The sequence below is a fragment of the Protobothrops mucrosquamatus genome, unplaced genomic scaffold (assembly GCF_001527695.2).
Source record: "Protobothrops mucrosquamatus isolate PMUCROS unplaced genomic scaffold, P.Mucros_1.0 scaffold1012, whole genome shotgun sequence".
NCBI classification, from domain to species: domain Eukaryota; kingdom Metazoa; phylum Chordata; class Lepidosauria; order Squamata; family Viperidae; genus Protobothrops; species Protobothrops mucrosquamatus.
The window spans coordinates 1-24,668 of record NW_015387248.1 but is presented as its reverse complement, the minus strand read 5'-3'; the positions used below and the strand labels follow the sequence as shown (position 1 = coordinate 24,668).

Below are 24,668 nucleotides of genomic sequence, written 5' to 3'. Positions count from 1 at the left end.
ACTGGATCCACGCCAGCGTAGGAGCGATAAGCGTGCGCAGCATAAAAAGAGACGTGCCAGAGATTAAGTTGAGTCACTGGACCACACCCCACAGGCTATAAAAGGGTGGTGGTGGCCATTTGGACCTCTGTGACGGACAAAAGCTGAATCTCTGGCAAAGTAGTGTGCTGTGGCATTCAACTGTGTGTATTGTTTTTGTTTCTGTGTGTTTGGAGTAAAGGTCTTGGCAGGCAGCTACGGAGCTGCTGCCAAGTTTCTTATCTGTGGTGTCTGGAGAAGTCTTTAACCCTCGGCTGGCTGTTTGGGTGTGTGGGTCGGAACGGGACAGAACAGGTAGTCCTTAACTTACAACCAAAATTTAGCCCCAGATTTTTGTTGCTCAGTGAGAAATTTGTTAAGCACGTTTTGCCCCATTTTACGACTTTTCTTGCCACATTTGTTCAGTGAATCACCGCAGTTGTTAAGAATCGTATTACTAACTTAACAACTGGCTTCCCCATTGACTTTGCTTGTCAGAAGGTCGCAAAGAATGACCTTCTGGGACACTGCAACCGTCATAAATGTGAGTCAGTTGCAAAGCATCCTAATTTTGATCACCTGACCATGGGGTTGCTGCAAAGGTCATAAGTGTAAAAAATGGTCATCACTTAGTTTTTTCAGTGCTGTTGTAATTTCAAACGGTTACTAAATGAACTGTTGTAAGTTGAGGACTACCTGTAGTCCTTTCCAAGCACCTGTAACAATCACCCGATCCTTTCCGTGTTAGAGAGATATTTGATGTAAGAGAAAATGAAGGTAAGAAAATCTGCCAATCACTTTCCTTACTTTGTTCTGCACTGAAACTTTAAGGACAGCACAATTGCTAATTTTGTTATTATGACAAGAAAAAGGCTTGGTAATCCAGGTAGGAAATCTAAAGGTGGCAAAAACTTCAACTGGCACAAGAACTAGCGTATTCGGTTGTGTCCTTTGACTACAAATTAAGCAATTCTTCATAATTATGAAAAGGCACATAATGAAGGCCACTTAAATACTAGTGAACTCAAATGTACCTGATTTCAATGGGATTTCATTACTTACCCTGGCAAGGTAATTCTGATCCTATCAAGAAGAAATTGTAAAAGTTCCTCTTGTGAGCAGAAGTAGCGAAAAGTGAATAGAAACTGTTGAACATAGCCTTTTAAAAATGCATTTCTGAAGAATACAAAGGAAAACAATGAAGCAAGCTAAAATATGCTTTATTGGACTCAAGAACAACAGAAAAATAGGAAGCAAAAGGAAATTATTCAATTAGGTATCACTTAATATCACAATTTCTTTTTGTTGTTCTCTCTGAAATAGTTTTGTTAAATGCACGATATCAAGTAACACATTTCTTGACATTATTGTGAGCCAAAAACACTTTTAAGCTGCAGTCTACAAATTTGAAAAATCAATTTTGTTTCTAAAAACTGCAGAATTAAGCACTCACCTAAGAAGTGGACAAAGCTATTACAATTTCTGTTGGTCTGGATGCTTAAAAATGTAGTAAGACAAGACTTACTACATTTTTAAGTTAAGAAATAACCATTTATCTTGCTTTCCTAAGTTTTTACATGACAGGGGCCTTTTCGCTGGACTTTAGACCAAAAAACGTGAGAAAAACAGATCAGTAGTCTTCTTGTCCCCTGCCTCCCCCAGATTTTTTAAAGGTTTGCAAAAAATGGTAAGGATTCTAGCCTAGTAATCATTCTTTTCTTCTTTTGTTTTTGCAAACTATCCAGTGGGACGGTCACTGAAATATGTTTGACAGTCATTCCTCTTTTCTAGACTAAATTCTCGCACAAATTAACCGATTACAGGTAGTCCTCGACTTATGACGACAATTGGGACCACAATTTCGGTTGCTTAAGCAAGGCAATTGTTAAATGAATCATGCCTGATATTACGAGCTTTGCCATGGTTGATAAGCAAATAACTGCAGTTGTTAAGTGATCACGCAGTCATTAAACCAACCCAGCTTCTCCTGTTAATTTTACTTTGATCACGTGACAGTAGTGATGCTGCAGTGGTTGTAAGTGCAAGGACTGATTCTAAGTTACATTTTTTTCAGTGCCATTGTAACTATGAGCAGTCACTGAATGAATCGTTGTAAATTGAGGACTAACTGTATATTCAGAAGAACAGTTGTGCTTTTATTTACAGTACATAATGTCCTATTAATTGGAGATAAGAAAACCAAAATATCTTGAAGATTTTTGATCCCAACTCCAAAATGAATATAAATCATTTCCCTCGATTACTGAAAAATGAAGGAAAAAAGATCTCGTAAACTAAAAAATCTTTTAATTGTACATGAAATTTCTCCATTTAGCCTCTCAACAAGCATTATATTTCCACAGATAGGAAAACTGGAAAAGTCCTATAAAGCTGCTGTACCTAATCAAGTAGGTACATGAGCTAGATGGACCAATATCACATTTTCTAGGGAAAACCTGAAGTGGCCTTAAGGCTGGAACTGATACCCGGTTTTATTGTACCATAATCTCTAGTGCAAAAGAGTCTGTACCTGGAATACAGATATGCCATTAATGCAAGTGGCGTTCCGGCTTGAAGACTTCTTGGGCAATTCTGACTGTCATTATACTGAATTTCACTTGGGGTTTTGCTTAGATGATAAAAAAGTAACATGCCATCTAAGGCACTGATGTCCGATGGTTCATTTCTTCCCATATTAACCACTGTAAGAAAGTTGCATGGCTCAACACCCCATTTTTCTGCATACAGAATCTGCAGCAAAAGGAGACAAGAAAGAAACAAACAGAAAAAATACAGAGGGAAAAAAAACGCTTCCAAAAGATGTGGGGTAAGAAGGGGAAAAAAATGCAGTACAAATATGGTGTGTGGGGAGTTGGGTTTTTTTTGGTCTTCAAGTCAGTTTTTGATTCCTGCCAACTACCTGGACTAGGACTATTTCTAAAACGGGTAGGGATATGCAGCAGAAAACAAATTAGTCATTACCTTAATAGGATTGTTGAATATATTTATTTTGCCCTATGCCAGTGATGGCGAACCTTTTAGAGACCAAGTGCCCAAACTGCAATCCAAAACCCACTTATTTATCGCCGGGTGCCAGGTGGGCATGGCCCACTGGGTGGGCGTGGCTGTGGTGGTCATGGCAGAATGAGTGAGTGTGGCCATGATGAGCGTGGTCACCTCGATGTTGCTTGTGGGCAGGGACTCCTGTGGGGGCCGGACACGGTTGGGGGAGATCTAGGGGGTCTCTGGTGGATGGGACAGTGGGCAGGAGGCTCATCCTGCAGGGTGAGGGGAGGGGAGGCAGGGCGGGAGTGCCATTGTTGCAGGGCAAGGCGATGCAGGGGCCAGGGCGGTTGCTTCCTGACACCATCCGCACAACCCCCACACACGGGTTGACCGGCGCACTCTAGGGCTCCGCAGTCCGCTGCCAGCAGTTCAGAGAAGCCGCCTCTGAGCTCGACGGCCGGCCGACAGCTGAGGAAGCAATGCAGTGGGTCGTGCCTGGGAAAAGGAGAGCATGCGAGGCCAGCAGGGATGGGACGGAGGGGAGGGAAACCAGCATGCTGGGATGCATCCGGCCATGTGGGACCTCGGCGAGTTAGCAGGCGGCTGCTTGAAGAGGGATGGTTGCCATCTCTGGGGCATAGTGTGCGTGCCCATAGACAGGGCTCTGAGTGCCGCCTCTGGCACGCGTGCCATAGGTTCGCCACCACTGCCCTATGCTATAAATTTGAATAATGTTTTACTGAATGATGCCCTACGTCATGGCAAAACTGCTTCCCATGCAAAACACTGGACGACATCTGGAAATATAAACAGCATTCCACAGATGCCACAAAAATACCATTTGTACATCACAATGACTTTCATTAGTATTTGGTCTATTTGAATGGCTCTTTTACAAAGAGAGAGAAACCGTGTGGATGATGAAGAATCCAACTTTGCAGCTTTACCTAATTAGAGCAATTATGTTGGACAAGTGCAGTTGTCACCTGAATAGTATGTCAATGCATGGAAGCCTAGACATTCACTGATGTAGAAATAGATGTCCACACCCAATTTTTGAAAACTCACATAGTTACCTGGAGATACTTCTTCACAAGTTCAAGAAACCGTATCTTTGATTTCATTTCTTCTATCTGTCTCTCCAGCTTTGGCAACAAAGCTTTTATTTCTCCACCTCAAGATTTGAAAAGTGCAATCAGGACCACGTTGCATCAGCACAGATGAACAATTGCTATAAGACAGTTGTTAAATTCATTTCACAAATATACCTTTGTTGCTTCTCTCTTTATACAACAGCCTTTGGTGGAAGGTTATGGTCTTCCTGTAATTTTTTGTCTCGATCATTATCAGCTGGTCAAGTTCCTGGTGGAAAAGGCACAACAAAATGAAAGTGTTGCTATTTCTCTGTGGACTTCTGATAAGGAAAATTGAGTAGCATAAGGATCAATTTAACAGCACGTTCTTCAAAATATTTAGTAGTGCTTCTTGCCGTGGTGGTGCAGTGGTTAGAATGTAGTATTGCAAGCAAACTCAATCTAGAGTTCGATCCTGACAGGGTTCAAGGTTGACTCAGCCTTCCATCCTTCCAAGATCGGTAAAATGAGGACCCAATATGCTGACTCTGTAAACCGCTTAGAGAAGGCTGTAAAGCATTGTGAAGTGATATATAAGTCTAAGTCAGTGGTTCTCAACCTGTGGGTCGGGACCCCATTTGGGGTCGATCGACCATTTCATGGGGGTCGCCAAGCAAGGCTGTCTGCCATTTTTTTTGTCTGCCATTTTTTCCCCCTTTTCCGGCGGGTGCCTTACTTCCCTTGGGGCTGGGCCAGCTGGTGGTCGGCCTGCTCTGTCTCTGCTGCTTGCCAGCTACGCCTCGGCCGGCGCAGGGGGCGGAACCACGCATGCGTGGCGCTCCCGGGCAGGGAAAGTCCTCGACTTACGACCGGTTTAGTCCTCGACTTACGACCGGTTTAGTCCTTGACTTACGACCGGTTGGGGTCGCGGCATTAAAAAGGTTGAGAACCACTGGTCTAAGTGCTACTGCTATTGCTGTGCTTCATATTAGATCTTCCCAGTTCCTAGCCAATCCCTCTGATACCTAAACCTGGATATCATTTATGATTTGCTCCAAGTGAAGATATAATCCTCCACATTCTGTTTCAGTAAGCTCTAGACCATGGGTGTCCAATCTTTTGGTTTGCCTGGGCTGCTCTGAGTGAAGAGGAATTGCTTTGGGTCGCATATAAAATATATAATATAGTTAATATATATGGATCACATAATAATGTTAAAATTTTATGATCTTGTGGTGTCACATTACTAGCTGTCCAGGACTGTATGTGGGCCTATGAGCTGTGGGTTGGACACGCCTGTTCTAAATCATATCCAGTGCAACACGTGAAAGGGAAAATAGAAGCTATAACAAGTCATAATGTACTGTATCTCAACAGTTTCTTATAAGCCCTCCAACATCTGACCATTCTGTCCGAAGTAACAAATAGTTAAACTGGTAACTCAGATTTATTTTAGCCTATCTCTGCATTTTATGTGAAATACTTAACAAATACATGAGTAAATGAAATGTTAATATGTTAATATTTCTTCACCAAGATTATTTAACATTTCAGTTAAGTCCACCTTCAGATACTGAGAAACTATCAGCATATTTTGACTGCCCTGACAGGAAAATCAGCAGGTAAATAAAAATATCTATAAAGATATTGAGAGACAATCAGGGGCTAGTCACATGGCTCAACATCTTCTTTGTGTTATTAAAATCATTTATATCTCAGTTTTCTATTATGAGGTATACAAACTGACTTATCACATAAACAAACATATTTTACTTCTTGTTTTCCTGAGTGCATTTTGCCTAAAGTACAAGATTGGTTATTAATTTTTTCTCCTCTTTGAAAACTTTACAAGCTTAATAAAAATTCTGAGAGTTCCTTAAGAATGAATTTATAATCCATATAAATATTAACTAGCCCTACTGAAGTTCCTGCAATCATTCTAGCCAAGGGCCTTGTAAATATTTGATTGGGAGAGTCAATTCAATCAGCTCAAGTGAACCTCTAAATCAAATATGTTTTCTAAATTGAAAATAAATTCAGAATGCCCCTCAGTGGAATAGAAATGTTTGGATACTCCTGTGCATGAACAAAAAATGTTTTTTCTCTTGCAGAAATATGAATAAAATCTACTTTATTTGACAATTTGATTGGAATTTCTGAACAAAAAATCAGTTCAACATTCCAAATCAATTCAAGGTGACATCAAACTGATGATTTGAATCTGATTTTATTTGATTTACACAGCCCTATTCAAAAATACATTTATCCCACTGCAACAAAGATTTGCATGTAAAGCAATATGAATATACACAAGGAAATACTTCCAATCCCTTTTAAAGATTCATCTGAGATTGCAAAATATATATTTTCTTTTGGGATCACCAAATAATTGAAATAAACAATAAGTCCATTGTAATTATAGTTTTTCTTTTAGTAAGTACAGTACCAGCTTTTGAAAGGAGGAGGAGGAGGAGGAGGAGGAGGAGAAGGAGAAGGAGAAGGAGGAGGAGGAGAAGGAGAAGGAGAAGGAGAAGGAGAAGGAGAAGGAGAAGGAGAAGGAGAAGAAGAAGAAGAAGAAGAAGAAGAAGAAGAAGAAGAAGAAGAAGAAGAAGAAGAAGAAGAAGAATTTTTATTATTTTCAGAAGCAACGAAGCATTGGCTTCTTGAAGATTCATTATTTACAGCTATAGATGCTTATTTACAGATTGAAAAATATTTAGTAAAAGTAATAATAGGAATGCAGTGATCCAAAGCCAAAGAGTATCTCTTTGTGTTAGGAAAAAATACTTAAGTACAGTTCAACATATGTTTTTAATTTGTTGAAATAAAAGCCATCTCTTGCCTGCCTTACAAACCTCTTCCCGAAGGTAGAGATTCTTGAGGGTTACAATGGTAATTTCTCTGATAAGAACACCAGATGGTAAGTGAGTTGGTTTTATCTGTATACTACTAAAACTCTCCTTCCTGTACCCTTTAACTGGGCAAAAGAGTGCATCATACAGCAACAATTTCTGAACCAAGGTACCTCAAATGGGCTAACCTACAGAATGCATCCAAAATCCATGACCATAACTCCCTTTCATATATTGCATTATATTACATTCTACCCAAGGTGAACAACAGTTTTTCAGTCTTAAGAAAACAGGATGACTTACCATTTTTTTGGCATCGATATTTTGAGTTCCACGAGCTTTTTGTTTTCCAAGTTTTCTAAAATAATTGTGTACATCTAGACTGAACCATTCTGAGCCATAGAATGCGCTGCTCCAACCAGGATAAAATCCAGGCAATTCAGAAAGAGAGGAAGAGCTGGAGTATATATTTTCTTCCATTTTTTCTTGAATTTCTTCTTGCTTTTGTTCTGTTTCTGTAACATGTGGCCCACTGCAACATTTTTCGGTCTCCAAACATTCTCCCTCCATCTGCATTCCAACCAGGAGAGTTTGTGATTCAACTTCCTTCTCATCGGAATCCATGCCAGCAACATGAACTACATTTGTATGGAAAATTAAAGAGCAAAGAAAGGAAACTGTAATACTTTACATTAGTTATATTCCTCTAGTCTAGTGGCTAAATTTCCCACCTTTGTTCTCTGTTTTTGTATTTTATTTTTTTATCTTCGTATGAACTTGGGCAATGCGTACATTGAATAAATGAAATCAAATAAATTAAAAACTTTGTCTTATTTCTACACAATATTGAATGATTTGCTATTCATTCTACTTAGTCTCACCCATGTTTTACACCCATTATATATTGTTCTTAATTTACACACCACCCACATACACGCACACAAAAATTAGGTGATATGCAAAGCATCTCCTTATTTTAAACAGTGGCTTCAGATAGCTCTCGGGCTATTAAAAAACAAAAATGCTAATAGATGTTCCAAAGATTTTACTGGAAATATGTCTACTTGTCTAGAAAAGTAGACTAAACAGAACATCAGGAATATTAAAGAACATCCTGATAGACTTGTGAGAACAATATTATTAATCTGCCCTAAATGCTCCCTATGCAGTTAGGAGAGTTGGAGCAGATGCATTGCTTAGCCTGCAAGTCACACAGGATGTGGCTTTTCCCACATTCCAGATAGTCAAATTTTAGCAACAGAGGTATCTTCAGAAGAACCTCAACTATTATCAGAACATTATTCTGATCAATATATTTAATATTCTAGTGTTTCAGATCAAATCATATCCATTTCAGGATGACTATATATTAGACTCCTTCATCTCATGAAGCATCATGAGTTTAAACGATCTGAGATACATGGCACTTCAACTAAAGGAACGCTAAATCTTAAATCTGATTGCTGTATGCAACAATAACATTAGCACAACCTTCTCCAGTAGGCTCACTTGTAGCCAGTTTTCCAAGGATATACTGTACATCTTTATTTCAAAATCCCCATTGCTCTTCTTCTCCTTATATCTAGTAGGACATAAACGCTATTGCTTCATAACTTGATTTAACTGCTGCGGGTTTATAGTCATTAGCTATCAATGAACGTATGACATGCCCATTAACTGTTTCATACCTTTTGCTTCCTCACTTCCACTCAGAAAGGTATTTGGTTTGCTTTGGAAAGTCTTGCTCAAATATTGTGGTTCATTAATTCTGAAAATGAGGGAGAGCGTAAGAGATGAACATCTGAATACATATTCATAAATGAAATGCTTTGGGAGGTGGAAAACTTCCAAGGTAAGCTAAAGTATTTGCATCTTCCACCATGTGTACTGTGTGAGTGCATTTCAATCAAAAAATGGAAAAGCTTCAAAGCTTTTAGACATTCAAAATACATGGCACTTTCTTCAGTGGAACAACTCTCATACAGTGGCTAGCTAAGGCTCAGATAAAACATTAAACAGGTAGAATTTCATCAAGCTGTGAATGATAAAACTTTAAATGCATGTGTACAATTTTACCACCTGTTCTCTCTAGACACCTCTACAACACAGCTATTAAGGAGGAAAAAAAACCCGGCCTATCTTTATGTTGACTCAGGCTTTCAAATATTTATGTTCCCTGATCTAGCTACTTTCTTCACTCTATTTGGGAAGGTAGCAGCAATCCAAAGTATAATGAATTTGCCTTTTGACCTACACTTGCTACTCCCAAATAATTACGTCAAATTTTTTTTTCAGTAATTCAGCTTTCTGAAGTCTCCCCTTTCTTGTCAGAGCAAAATTGCAACACAAATGTCCTAAATGAAAATAGAAGTCCACAGCATTCAGAAAGTCATTTCATGCTTTAATAATATATGATGGAAAGATGTATGAGGAAGTATATAAATTGTGTAATGTGTGCATTAAACACTGCACTATTTCTAGCACACATGTAAGCCAAGCCTTGTTCCATAATAGATATACAGCTAAGAAATATACCAAAAATTACCTTTCACTGCACAACCCTTCCAGAGAGTCCTCAAATTATGACTGTAATGAAGCCTGCTCATTACGATTGTAAGACACAATGGTTATAAAACCTTTTTTATGACATTGTCTGCAGCGGTCATTAAGCGAACACCACAGTTGTTAAGCAAATCAATGATGTGCTCTGGATGTGGTTTTGATGAAACCCAGAAGTGTTGGTTTTCAGCAAAACGATCCTAAAATGTGGCCAGGTGACCACAGGACTCTGCAAACCGTGGTCAATGTGGCCATGTTGCCAAGTGCCCAAACTGTGATCATGTGACTGTGGCAGTGTGTGTGTGTGTGTGTGTGTGTGTGTGTGTGTGTGTGAATGAGACCATTGGAATTTTGGATCTGGGTTTTAAGTCCCCTTTTCTAGGTAAGTTGAAACTTCAAACACTTGCACTTGCTAAGCGACCAATCATTAAGTCTGTATATGTTTTTTTTTTACTGTCTTAAGCTTCCTGCTTCATTGCTTTGAAAATGTTGGTTTTAAAACAAAAATCATTATTTTGCGTTCGGCATAGAAATCAATATGAAAAAGTATCCAGCTGATCGATTGAAAGGCACTCTTCTAGTATTCTAACCTGACCTTTTGATAAACAATGATATGCAATAGAAACATTTAATTCTTCCCATCTTTTCTGTCTCTAAAGTTGCCCTGTATGTAGACAAATTTGGCAAATATGCTAATGAACCATTTGGAGACTTAATCAGAGAACAGACATGCAAGGATGTTTTTTGTCACTATCTACCAAATTAGTCACGAGAAACACTGCCAAAAGAACAGGCGCTTGTGATATAAGCTCTTATAAAAAAAACCAGCCATATGGTTTGAGTCTGTCTTGCACTTAATGCTGAAATTATGAAGCCAGACAACTTTATTATGTGCTCAATGAAGTTTTGGAGTTAATATATTTGTATCTAACTAGTCTCTAGAGAACATACTGCATAGCTGGAACAAAAGAGATTTCAGTTTGATTGCAAAACAGCTTGTGCTCACAACTGAGTGTTTTATAGTCTCTCCTGAGTCTATTCATGTTTATGTCCGTGTATTCATGTTTATGCCTATACAGATGTGCCTATCAATTTAGGCTCCTACACAATTATAATAATAATAGTAGTAAAGTTGGAAGGGACCTTGGAGGTCATCTAGTCCAACCCCCTGCTCAGGCAGGAAACCCTATACCATTTCGGACAAATGGCTGTCCAGTCTCTTCTTAAAAACTTCCAGTGTTGGAGCATTCACCGCTTCTGGAGGCAGGTTGTTCCACTGATTAAATTGTTCTAACTGTCAGAAAATTTCTCCTTAGTTCTAGGTTGATTCTCTCCTTGATTAGTTTCCATCCGTTGCTTCTTGTCCTGCCTTCAGGTGCTTTGGAAAATAGCTTGACCCCCTCTTCTTTGTGGCAACCCCTGAGAATATTGGAACACTGCTATCATGTCCCCCCTCGTCCTTCTCTTCATTAAACTAGACATACCCAATTCCAGCAGCCGTTCTTTACATGGTTTAGTCTCCAGTCCCCTAATTCTTAAATGCCACAGTACATGCCTACTCAATGACTTTCTCAAGTATTTGTTCCTCTTTTTTAATCACAAAGATTAAACACTGGGCTGGTATCCAGGAAGTGTGATACAGACATGGTTGTGAAAAGTGAAGGAATTCAGAATAATGGAACACACCAGATTGCAACCAGACATTTGACCAATGTCCATTCAGAACCGCCAGAGAAAATGGAAGCCAATATATATTAAAAAGTCAATTTGGAGAGATGAGTGCTGGGAATAGTGGAAGAATTAAAACAGCAAACAGAACAAAACAGTAAGATAAGCAAAAGCAAAACTGGCATTAAAAGGTAAATGCAAGAATCACTTGCCTTTCAGGTACTGGAGTTCTATCATTTGCTGCACCATAAAGATTTGCTAGCAATTTTTCTTCCCAGTAACGTTGACAAAATTTCTCAGAAACTGCATTACAGAATGTATTGTATTGGAGATCCTTTAAGGTGAAAATATATTTACCTGATTTAAAACAAAAAACAAAAAACAAAAAATAGTGGGATATGTAAAAAAAAAAATGGTTAGCTTATTGGGGTTTATTTCTCTCCCCCCTCCCCCCATTTCTTTCCAGTGTTGGTTGAAAATAACGAAGTCATATTCCTAGGAAGACAATACAAACAAAAGTAAAACAAAAACTGCACAGACCAAGATTTTTATCCTATATGTGACTTGCAAACTTAAAAATATATAGCCACGCTTTTTGAGATCTGATAACTGTAAAAAAAATCCTCTAAATTACATTTTTTTTTTTTTTTTTTAGTATTTGCAATCTGGTATGAAAATATTAAGGCCTACCTATAGCCAGGGCTTCTGCAACATTGTCCTGAGATTTATCAAATGCAAACTCTTCTTGGATAAGTTGCACAATATTCTGCAAGGGAACATTCTGTGTTTCTTTATTTTGCTGAGACGTTTCTAGGATGAATGAACCAGCAGAATTTTGATCCACCAAGGCATCCAGTGTGTGATCTGATAAAAGGAATCTATCCTCTGCATCTGTACTGGATTTCTTCCAGGATGCAAGGCACGGATTACTTTCATAGCACTTGGTTTGAGTCTCTTTATTAATTGTCGTTGGCGTTAAACCACCTGTCTTCACTTTTATGTCCCCACATTTATTTTGATCATGGTAGAATTGATCCTTGATTGCATTACTTAAGGATGAACTTGTTTGTAAGGCTCTGTTAGCATCATAGGTCATTGCAGGTTCCGAAAGGAGCACATGTAAACTTGGACAACAGCTGTAAGTTGCTTTTGAATAGAGGGGTTTATTGGGTATTTGCTCTGATACTGCTATCTGCACGGGTACAAGAGTCAAAACCCTTGTCTCTGGATCCTGCTTTAAAAGAAAATTATTTATAAAAGTCATACTAGATGGGACAGTAGACTCGGGATTAGCCAAGGGAGATGCTTCCAAAATGCATTTCTCTTGAGGCACATCTGAAGAGTCAGAAACTGGTAAGATAGGGTTAGAGCAACTAGTATTGCTTGGAAATTCCTCTTCGGAATTCTTCTGTTGTAGTATTTTTGGTTCTTCTTTATTATGCTCCGGAGCACCAGGCATCATACAGGTAGTAGACAAATTAGAAATTTCATCACTCTTATTTTCATTGTCATTACTTGAATGTATTGGACTTCTGCTACTCACAGATGCTATTCTTGTCATAGTTTCACAGTCTATAACAGGGGTTGCAATGGCATCTCTGGAAAGCAAGAAGATGATTTATAAGATTCGCTTTGCCAACATGGGTGCTTTATTCTACAAGGTCATGTGAGATGGTTATATCAATGTGATTTTTCACACCGACTATCCATCCATTAATGGTAGCTGTGGTGTGATTCTTGCTAAAGCAACTTCAAGAGCTGAATGCTTATCAGCATGGAAACAAAAGAGTAGTGGTTTATGAGTAATGGGTAATTCTAGGTATCCAGAAGCATATAACTTTGTAAATTAAAAGAACACATGAGAAGAAAACATTCGTACCGTGTTTTCCCCAAAATAAGACCCTATCTAAATTTTTTTTACCTCCAAAAGAGGCACCAGGTCTTATTTTCAGGGACTGTCTTTTCCACTCACCTCGCAGCAGAGGTACCGACAGCCCTGCCAAGCCAGCCCACTCCTTCTGCAGCCAAAGGAGCAGCTTCATTCTGCAGCTGAGAATGGAACTCCGGCCTGCATTTCACCGTCAGAGGCCTTCTGGAAAGGCCTCTGCAACTGAGAACCGAGCTGGTTCTCGGCTGCAGAGGCCTTCTGGAAAGGCCTCTGACTGCAAAATGCAGGCTGGGGGACACTGCAGAAGTGGGCCGGTGAGGCGAGGCAGGTGTCGATCCATGGGAGGCCTGGCTGCAATAGTAAACAAGTACAGGGTGTGTGGAGCAGCTCCCCCCCCACCCTACCTTGATTTATAGGCACGTGCCTCACCTCAAAACTAGGACTTATTTTGGGGGTAGGTCTTACTTTCGGGGAAACATGATATATCTCATATATTATATTAGGAGCTTGGATGTTTAACTTATCTTGTTGAAGAAAAAACTAAACATCAATGAATACAGGTAGTCCTCAACTTACAACAGTTCATTAGCGACTGTTCAAAGTTACAACGGCACTGAAAAAAGTAACTTATGATCGTTTTTCACTCTTATGACCATTGCAGCATCCTCATGGTCATGCGATCAAAATTCAGATGCTTGGCCACTGACTCATATTTATGACGGTTGCAGCATTCTGGGATCATGTGATCACCTTTTGCGACCTTCTAATAAGCAATGTCAATGAGGAAGCCAGATTCACATAACAACAGTGTTGTTAAATTAAAATCTGCAGTGATTCACCCAACAACTGGAGCAAGAGAGGTCTTAAAATGGAGCAAAATTCACAACAGAAATTTTGATCTCAATGGTGGTCGTAAGTTGAGGACTACCTGTATAGGCTCATGGTTGGTAGCCAGCCCCAATCAGAGCTCCAGGACAGCAGTGTAAAGTTAAAGGAAGGTCCGGGGAGAAAAGGAAATACCCAATAGTAAAGGCAGTGGTGGGATTCAGCCGGTTCTCACCACTTCAGCAGATCCGGTAGCTAATTTTTTGTTGCCCAGGCCCAGAATGGACTGCTGGAAGTGGTATCCACACAGAGAACCAGTTGTTCACATATTTGAATCCCACCACTGAGTAAAGGTTGTGTAAAACTCAGGGCAAGAATATTCTTGACATTTTGCTGCAGTTCACCAAATGTTAGACATTATGAGAAAATATATTTAAGATAAATGCAGGAGAATAAAAATATTCAGTTGGTAAGATACAACAGGTAGTCCTCAGCTTGCAAGCAGTTACTTACCAACCATTCGAAGTTATCACAAGACCACCCAAAAGGTACTTATGACCTAGTTGCAACAGCTGCCCCTTCATGGTCACATGACCACATTTTGGGCCCTCAACATCTGACCTGCATTTACAGCACCCTGTGGTCACATGACTATGCTTTTCAACATTTTGGCTGAAAACTGGTGTTTACTTTTTTTTTTTTTGCTGTTAAGAAAAATATGATTAAAGAATATAATGCACAGCATTCTAAAAGACCTGATTTTTTTTCTAAAAAGACTATTACATAGCAATATATTGCAACATGATGTACTAAATGAATTTTATTTTATAAACTGATATTCTTTTACCATGATTTGAAGCGGATTGGTTTGAAAGGAACCGTTAAGGTTAAACCAAACTCAACTGGGGCAAATTAAAGACAGCATCCAAACTTCTCTGTTGATAAAAGAAGGGATAAAGGAACAGAACCAGGGGAGTTTAAATTTGTTTCTGCAAATTTCTGCAAAATCAGATCTTTATGAAGGGATTAGCTTCATCCTAGTGAAAAAGACGGTATCATTGTACAATAAATGTAACTTGCCTCCCATTAACTGGAATTAATCATTGCTTGGACAACACACAACCAGACTTACATTTTATGATTTACATTCTGATGCAGAATAATAGGTTTAAAATGAGTTGCTGAAGAAGTGAAGGCATTTGGTAACATGATCTGTTCTCTGTTTAAAGGTGACTGGCAAGGAACTGGTCCTTCTACGGCTATCAGTTTGCTTTCATTGCTCATAGGCAAAAATCCTGAAAGTGGGAATACAATTAACAAAATGCATGCTGTTTAAAGAAGAGTGAACAGCAGTTGACCAAAAAACATGTTTGGGCACATTACTTAGATTTTTCTTATTAAAAAGGAACCAGGAACAGCAAGGTATTTAGAGAAAAATACTCACCTAAGTTAGCATTTCCTGAGCAACTTTCATTTTGAAAAGGCCAGCTAACATTAAAAGAATCCTCTCCTCTGAAGTCCTATCAGCAAAATAATGAAGGATGAGAAAAGAAAGGTCTTAAAAATTCTGTTTTCAGCATCCATGCATAGAAATGCAGGCGCTCACAATACAGCGAGAAATAGAAATGTTTCCTCTATTTTGCCTAAGGGCCTCAATTCTTTATACTTCCAATTTCAAGGAAGTCAGAAGAATAAAAGATAGAAGGAACTCCTGGAGCTAAATGCCAGTTCTAAATCTAGGCTATTTACAATGGTTTTCCTATTGTGAACGATAGTTGAAGCTCCTCTGTACTATTATCTAGATTTTTGTATAGGCTGCTTTTAACCTCTTTCACCTCAAAGATCCCAATGCATAAAAAAAATAAAGAAGTTAAGTTAGTTTTCCCCAAAGCAGAGCAAAAGAAAAATCAGGTTACAGGAACAAGAAATGTTAGGTTACTGGAATACTTATTTTTGTTGCTTGAATCAATTGGCAGTCAAAATGGCCTTTGAAAAGGTCCAAGGTCACCATAAAACTATTGAAGGAAAGAAGGACAGAAGGAATATACACAACTATATATTCATATTCTCTCCTTCTCCAGTTCTGCTGCTATAGCAACAGCAAAAAGGGGGAGGGAGGGATTTGTTCCTCAAAATGTAGACACATGCACACCCCACCCCTAATATTCATACCTGAAATGCCATTTTTGCTAAAACTTCTAGAATCATCTTGCTGCTGATATTTTGTTCAAGCAGATAACTGCGACAAATCTAGAAATATGAAATTTCATGTTGAATTATAGATACTAAGAAAGAGGAGGTGTGTATTAAAACCTTTTAAAATCATTTAAATTTATGGAGAACCTTTATTACAGTTAAGTCAAAGTTGCTCAAAATTAATATTCTTTCAAAATCCCATGAAGGTGTGTTGAAAACAGCCACTAGGGCAACCACACAAGCTGGATGGATTACAAAAGCCAATAGGAATTTTTATTTGTTGTTACTAAGGTGGTTTATGGAAATAAAACTGAAAATTAAATTGCTGCATTTAATTCACCTTAATTGCATTTGCTAGAGAAGGGCGGTCTTCTGGCTTGCTTCTTGCCATATTCAGAAGAAAATGTTTCAGTTGCCCTGGCAACGCCAATTTGTGATCAGGTGGAAAATTGCTTCTTGCCGCTCTCCACAAAATTGCAGCCATACAGTAAATACAGGCCTGTGGGAAATGGCACCGTGAAAAGGCAACTAACTCACCTAGCGAGCCTCACTTTATTTTATTTTATTCCTTGATCTTGAATGCACATGGTTGAGCATCCAAATCAACATAAAACTGGCGTGTTTGTTAAAACCATAATTGTCCAACAGATGAATTACAAGCTTTCAGATCAAGTATCTATGGAGATTCTCAGTCATCCAGGTCATGGTTCTCCCATATATGCTTTTTCAAAAGGCAACTGGACTTTTGTTTTTCCTTGAAGATGTTTTGCTTCCCATTCAAGAAGCATGTCAGAACTGAAGAAGCTTCTTGGATGAGAAGTGAAACGTCTTCAAGGAAAAACAAAGTCCAGCTGCCTTTTGAAAAGCACAGTTGGGTTCAGATCAAGTAGATAAGCCTATTCTAGGGATATCTTAGGCTGACACAAGTAAGCATAGTAATGGACTTTCCCTCATCACCAAACCAAACCACAAACACCTATTAATAAATTGATCTCCAAATAGACCATTCAGCGATTGTAATATGGAATAAAGTCGAAAATGTGCACTGCTGCTTTTCAGGGCTTTGACATTAAGGAAGTTTCTTACGTGAAGCTCAGCCTCACCAATCCTTGATAAGCTTTCAAATTACTGGAGGAACATATGCATGTTTGATATACAATGACTGATCCAAGGACATCTGAACAATCCTGTGTATATCAACTCAAAAAAAATTGGCAAAAATGGGATAAGATCAAATCATGTAAAAGTCAGCCTCACCAAGAAGTCCACAAATCAATTCCACAGGTAAAATAAGGCTTTTGTATTGAGAGTGGCTATATAGAATCATGCAAGTCTGACTGTTCTGCACCTCCTCCCCTTCTTCTTACCCCCACAAGGATTAGGGAGGCATCTGACTGAGCCACTTTGCTTGTTTTGGACTTAAGCCATGAGTTTCTCCTTGTCACATTGGTAACAGATCTGACCTATCTCCATCAAGGTCATTGTGTTTACTATTTACATTAAGGTAATATTCCAATTCCTGATATGTATCTCTGGACAGTTACAGCTCACTCTTAACAATATTTAAGACATTTATCTGTAGCTTTATTGTTTCACATTCCCACAGAATTCATGACTAGCTTATTATTTTTTCAGCATTAATTTTTATCTCATTCAATTCCGCTCTTTAACATATCATCACTGGCCTTCTTCATATCACAATATATCCACTTTTTTCAGATTTTAGAATCTTAATTATTTCTTGTTCTTGTTAATTGTATTAATTGTAACTGTATTTTGCTTCTCTGTATATATGAGAGTTGAATGAAAAATAATACCACCTATCTTATAAGTTACCAACAAATAGCAGAGGTATATGTACCAGCATGCTACTTATTCTCTAGGTGTTTTATAATTAAGGCTTGTAGGCAGAATCTCCACTTGTCAAAAAGAATACTAAAAATCAATCAAAATTGCAGCATCCTGAAATATAAAGAAACTATGTACACTCAGTATAAATCTAGATTAAATTTGTCTTGTGAGTATAGCCCTTTTTAAAGATGAATCTTCATTAAAATATAATGCAAAGTTCATATATTCTAATACCTTTTCAGTAATAAAACCCTCTTCTGCTGCCTCAGGAGCCAAGTAAAACCTATCCAATGATTCTAAAAGTAAAACAAAATGCAATTGCAATTTTAATTTTTGCAACCAAATGAAATGAAACTTACAAATATTAACAACAACAATATATATTTACCTTCATTTCCATATGGAACAAAAGTAATACTTCCATCATGATTTATTGCTACAGAATCCAAACACAAATATGCTGGAAAACAGACAATAACATTAACACTATTTACAATATTAACAGGACTTATAACATCACTGACATCTGTTTGATTATTTGATTATAAATCACAGTAAAATATGAAATGTTAAATTCTGACAGAGCAAAGTTCAGTGTTACTTGATCATATGTCCATTAGAAGCTTATGTAGCCATTCAAAGATGGGGTGCCTTTGATAAATTTTGCTGGCTGTGGGATTCTGGCAGTTGGTCCACACATCTCAAAGTTGCTGTAATACACTGCTTTATTTAATAGCAGAGGATTTTCTTGTAATCCTGACTTTATGTAGGAGTTAAAGTAAGATGGCCGAAACCTCTTCTCAGCCTTTGGGATAAACCTAAGGAGTAGGGAAATGTTATTCTATAACAGAGGTCCCCAACTTTTTGGGCACCAGGGACCGGTTCCATGGAGAAAAGTTTTTCCACGGGCTGGAGAATGCGTGGTTTTGTGCACTGCCTGTATCCCACAGATGGGGCTTTGCTTGTTTGTGCGGACCGGTTGCTGGCGTGCCACGACCCAATACCAGTCCATGGACCGGGAGTTGGGGACCCCCTGCTCTACAAGACTGGCATGATGGTGCATTGTAGGACCTTTTGGTTGGATGTACTATAATTGATTGTGTAGTTGCTAGCACTTTGCTCAGGCTATTCAAGACCCCAGTGAATTTGAATATACAATATGGTGGCTTAAGCAATTGTCACACTTATATTAGTTTGGTTTCTAAAAACAAAAACAAACAAGCATAAAAGCAGAGGTCCTAAAGGTGCCGAAGCTGCAAATAAGAACATTGTCTATGGTAAAGTTTGTGAAGTGCTAAACAAGCATTAAAGACATTCATGAAAGCCCAGAATTCTGAAATAAATAGAGAAGGACCTATTAACAATCTGTACTGATAGTGGAATTTTTACCTGCCAGATGAACACCCAGATGCTCACCTGAGATATTATTACAGAGATAAGCATCCAGACACCATCTTAAATGAGAGTTTATATAACAGTCACAAAATATTAAATGGCTATGTTAAAAATTCCCAAACTGTGCCTTTACTTTATAATTCCTTTGTGGCATATGATGGCATGGAGACAATAAAATAGAAATGTGATGAATTATTGACGATATGTATTCATGTGTCATTATACACAGTTTAAGATTCTTGTTCAAGAATGCCTTAAAGATATATCAGTCTACAGTCTACAAAAAGGGAATGTGAAGTATTCTAGAAACTGAGGCTCCCACAAGTTTCCCATGACATAGGTGGTAAATAATATCTGAATTATGGTTAAGATTAAACATATAAGAAGTTCATTTTACAATCCATCTTTCTGTTGTAAGGGATCAACATAGCCCCTTATCCTTTCCTAACCTCCTTTTTATTAGCTGGCTGGCCACAAGGTACAAAAGGAAGCCAAAATGCATATCTCAAAAGTACAAATTCATTCCATCTTGAGAGCTCTGAAAAGGATGAAGCATACTGTAAATATTAAAATAGTAAAATACATTAGTATAAAAGAAAATTGCAAAGGTCATACCTGGATAATCTGTATATGTCTCCAGAGTGAGCAAACATTCATGGCATAAAGCCCAGAGTTCATAATCTTTCAATGGTTTACCGTACTGTATTAAGAGATGTTTCAGAAAAACCCACTGAAAGCAAAATGTTATGGACAGTTGAGAAACAAAAAGTGTTTTTGAAGGCATACTAATTACAATGTGTGTTAAATTTAAATTACATGCATGCTAATCTACGAACATAAGTTATTGCATTTGTGATATATACCTCTTCCCAAAATTCTAGGTTTTTTTCTCACTTTCTCCCAAAAATACATACAGTAATTAATGCCTTAGTGTCTTCAATATAGATAAATATTCAAAAGAATTACTTTTATTTCTTCTTCTAGCACACAGAGAAATAATATTTCTCATGGACATAATTAAAAATCAAAGGTTCCATAAATATAAATACCCAAAGATAATACAATATTATATAGCTATATTATAATCAGAATATGAAACTTTACAATTATATAATTGTAAAGTTTCATATTCTTCTCTAACTTAAAAATTGTGAATAAGGCCATGTAAAATGCATAGAGAAGTTATTTTGAGGGTTACTTTTTTTCACCTTTATTGGCCAGTGAAATAAGACAGAATCCTATTAAAAGCAATAATATTTATTCTGTCTTTATTATTTTTATAAATAACTCAAGGTAGGGAATATACCTTCCGCTCCTTCCTCTTCCTATTTGCGCTGCAACAACCCCCTTGTGATGTGAGTTGGTCGAGAGAAAGTGACTAGACAAACCCAGTTTCTAGCCTGATGCCTTAACCACTAGTTCAGACTGGCTTATGCTAAAGATTGAGAGATCATTTGGCCTAGAAGTAATTTTAAAAATCAGGGTCAGACTCTGCAACTTGCCAGAAGAAAAATAACCCTTTTTCTTGGACCACACATTGTTATAAGAACAGCAGCAAGCACAGTGCAAAACCAAAGGACCTTGCAACCAGACATGACAAATGCCAGGAACAACAACAGCACAAGAAAAAAAATATGAATTGAGCAGGATTACAGTTGATTGATATGAGAAGATTAAGACCACTCTTCCCTAGGGCTCCTATGTTCTTTAAATTATAAGTAATGTTTTCTAATGTGAGGTGGTCTCCTAGTGTCCTTGCCTTTTCTGGTTGAGACAGCTAGCCCGAAACCTGGTTAGACAGAGGAAGCCATCTGTGCTCATCTACCCAGGTCTTGGTGATACACACCAGGGACGTCCTCTTCACCATTATTAAGCTGTGGAGGAGCATGGTTTTATTACAAACAGGCCTGGGCTTCAACAGAACTAATTGGAGTCTAAGGACTCCAGTAATCTAGCATCCAAGATCCTGGGTTAAGGTAGGTGGGGAAGGGCAGAAGAAAGAATTGGAATTTAGAACACAGAATCGTAGGTCTGGAAAGGACCTCAGAGGTCTATTAGTTCAATCTCCTGCTCAAGATAGGAAACTTTCTACCATCCCAATCAGATGGTTGTCCAGTCTATTTGTGACAACCTCCAGTGATGGAGCACCCACAACTCTGGGAGGTAAGCTGTTCCATTAATTGTTCTGTCAGAAAATTTCTCCTTACTTCTAGGTTGGATCTCTCTTCCACCCATTACTTGTCCTGCCCTCTGGCTCTTTGGGGAATAAGTCAATCCCCCCTTCTCTGTGACAGTCCTTCAAGTACTGGAAGACAATCCTTTCCCTATGATCCTCTCCTGGCCTTCCATCGTATCTCCCCTTTTGCTTGTCATCCCCATTCTACAGTCTTCTAATGCCTTTCCCAGCCTCTGTTCCTCACACCCTGCCTTACTGCGATTCTCAGCTGTCTACCATTTCTTCAGAATAGGGTAGAGGAGACTAACTTACCACCCTGTCCCCAAGAGTTCCTCTCATTAGATGCCTCTCCTTCTCCAAGCCTCTCACTCCTGGGGATGGGGCTGCTCCCCCCGTCCAGTTTTGTTTTTTTTTTACAAAAAAAGCTTTTCCTTTGCTCCTTGAATAAAAATGAATCTTCAGCATTTTACTTTTACATCATTCCAATGAGTAGATTTGAATTTTCAAGGCACTCTCTCTATAACTACATCCAAAATTCAAGACACTTAGAGCCCAGTCCAATTTTAAGCACCAGATTATTGAACAAAGAAGATTAATGATAAAGGAAGGACTTCAAGGAATCAATGAAGAAGCATATGTAGCATGAAAGATTCCAAGTTATTTTTTATATTCAGGATTAAAGGAACTCAGTGAACTTAAAATTTTGTTTATGGGCACAACAGAAAATGTTGCTTAGGCAGTAAAACTGCCTAAAATTTTGGAATCTTTAGTACCAAGACAATCAATATTGTATCAAATGCAGTAATGATCTAATGCCACTGTTTCAAAGTTTTATTATGTATGGACCACCATCTCATCATCAAAAGTGTTGAGGACTATTTGATAAGCCAAGGCTTAAGAACACGGCACTCATGCTATATGTCTTTCTTCTAGCTGTCATAAGACCTCACCCTCAATTAATTAGAATATTTTAAAAATTAAAATGGACAGCCTCTGAGAAGACTTGAACATCTTCTCAGATTTGGCAAATTTCTATTTTGGCTTTTTAAAAATAAAGTTATTTTATTGTGGCATCTGCATAGAGGACTACCCGAAGTGCCCTCTTGGACTGCCAGTAGTGAGGAACCAATGTTTTACTGCTAAGAGTTTATCTTATTTATAAATATTAAGAACATCCTTTTTTAATGTTTAACCTCATGTATAGTAGAAAAGAAAGCATAATTCTAAGTTTATTTTTGCTTCTGCATCCAATCTACCTCATGTTTGAAAGCTTCAGTATTTCAGAGAACACTCTTTTCTTTCTAAATGGAGGAAGTTGGATTTTTTTTGTTTTAGTTTTCTTAAAAAAATTTTTTTTTCTATTTCTGAGAAATAAAAAGAATTCTTTACTGAAAACTACATCCAGCTTCTAAACAAGTTAACTAGGAATCAGGATAATAGTAACTCTGTGAAAATTATATATTGTCCACCCGGCAATAAGCACATCATTTTAATTTGATTTTCACTTCTATGACAATGTGAGGTTGAAATCATTAGGACAAAGCAAGAGAAGAGTGCGCACAAAAGTTCTCATTTTATACTGTAGTTCAAAAGCTATAGCAAGCAACTGCAGGAAAAAGAGGCAAGGCAATGAGATTAAAATTAGGGTTAGAGGAAAAAGACTTCTCAGTCACACTTGAATTGTTTTATTTATGAATTGCAAAGAAAAGGCCATTTTTAAAAGTCTTAAGATACAGTTATGAAGTTGGCAGGCAGAAGCTTTGGCAGTATAATTTTGACATAAAGAAAAAAGGATTATAGAAGCATGAGAACGACATTAAAGTTGACCGATCAAGCATCAAGGAAATTTATGTTATTTCTGAGACAAAAGGGAACATTAAAACTAAGAAGGCTGGAATCTGAGGAGCGCATCAAGATTCATACAGTGTTGCTATTTCCAAAATGAAATACCACCTAATACAAGCAGAAAGCATTCAAATCATTCCTAAACACTGAATCCAACTGCAAATTTTATTCCTCTATTTCTACTTATTTATTTCTACTCATATAATTCACTTTAGCCTGTTTATCTTATTTTACTGCATGAATGGGACATCTTCTATATATATATGTCCCTGGCATCTTATTTTAAAACCTCAATGTGCATGGTAAACTAGGGAATATTGGTTTAGACCATAGCAGCCTCAGACATAAAATTGCTTCTAATTCTCCATCCACAGGTTGCTATCAAAAAACAATTCACCCACTGCCAGTGGCATACTTTTCTGATACACTTTTTCCAGCATTTATTACATCAAGAAGTGATGAAAATATCCAATTGCTCACAAAAGCAATCTGCCTAAGGAGTCTGACATGCCACATGTATCAACTTAAAAGAAAAAGTGAATCAAAACCTTGATCCTTACGAAACTGGCCTGCAAATTGGTTCAAAATAAATTTTGCATTCAGTGATTTTTAATTTAATCTGATAAAGTAGAAATTTACTTCATTTATATTTCAGTTGCATTAAATTTAACCACTTAAGTGTTTAAACCCAAAGGTTTATTAACAATTTCCAGTTCAAACTTTCCTTTTTAAAGTGCTGTTAATAAAAAGTTGCCCAACTTACCACAGCATACATGTGGTAAAAGAGTTTAATTGTAGAGCCACACTCTCCCATCTCCACAAAGAAATAAAGTCCTTTCTGGGTCAGATTAATTAAAATAGTTTTTAAATGAAGGATTTGTTTTTGCTACCTCATTGTTTCCTATTTCTGAGTCCCCGCCTTCATATTGTCTATCTTCAGTCCAACAGTCTTTTCTCTCATCGTGTTTTTCGTCAGGTGATCTTAGGTTACATTCATCTTCCTTAAAGGCCATGAATGTGGGAGACATCTTGTTAATATAAAATAAACAGTTTTGACCTGATTTTAGAGGAACTTCATTGCAGAATTCTCTTACACAATAGTTTTCTAATGCATTGCATCCAGGATTTGTTTCATCTGTTGCATCTGATGGATTATTTTGATCTGAAGTTTCAGAAACAGCATAACAATATGGCAAAATATCCACTGCTTCTTTGTCATTACTGGATGTCATGTGGTTTGGATACACTGAAGATGTATCTGGGCTCAGATAAAGTTCTCCAAAATTATTATGTGGAAGAGATGCTGGTTTTGATTC

At 37.8% G+C, this 24,668-nt stretch overlaps 1 protein-coding gene across 1 annotated transcript in view; it reads right to left on the bottom strand.

Moving 5' to 3' along the window:
- KNDC1 (kinase non-catalytic C-lobe domain containing 1) overlaps nt 1-24,370 on the bottom strand; it is a 40,831-nt gene extending 16,461 nt beyond the window's left edge. Inside the window, exons 1-17 of the mRNA XM_029284842.1 lie at nt 24,243-24,370; nt 19,947-20,061; nt 18,325-18,396; nt 18,171-18,232; nt 16,426-16,584; nt 16,062-16,139; nt 15,334-15,409; nt 15,022-15,184; nt 11,867-12,774; nt 11,389-11,533; nt 8,638-8,717; nt 7,452-7,587; nt 7,253-7,406; nt 4,293-4,386; nt 4,101-4,198; nt 2,549-2,769; nt 1,081-1,194 (exon numbers count right to left, since the gene is read on the bottom strand). Of these exons, the coding sequence (XP_029140675.1) occupies nt 1,081-1,194; nt 2,549-2,769; nt 4,101-4,198; nt 4,293-4,386; nt 7,253-7,406; nt 7,452-7,587; nt 8,638-8,717; nt 11,389-11,533; nt 11,867-12,774; nt 15,022-15,184; nt 15,334-15,409; nt 16,062-16,139; nt 16,426-16,584; nt 18,171-18,232; nt 18,325-18,396; nt 19,947-20,061; nt 24,243-24,365 (2,798 nt within the window). The 5' untranslated portion in view covers nt 24,366-24,370. The remainder of the gene's footprint in view (nt 1-1,080; nt 1,195-2,548; nt 2,770-4,100; nt 4,199-4,292; nt 4,387-7,252; nt 7,407-7,451; nt 7,588-8,637; nt 8,718-11,388; nt 11,534-11,866; nt 12,775-15,021; nt 15,185-15,333; nt 15,410-16,061; nt 16,140-16,425; nt 16,585-18,170; nt 18,233-18,324; nt 18,397-19,946; nt 20,062-24,242) is intronic.
- Nucleotides 24,371-24,668: the final 298 nt, after the last annotated feature.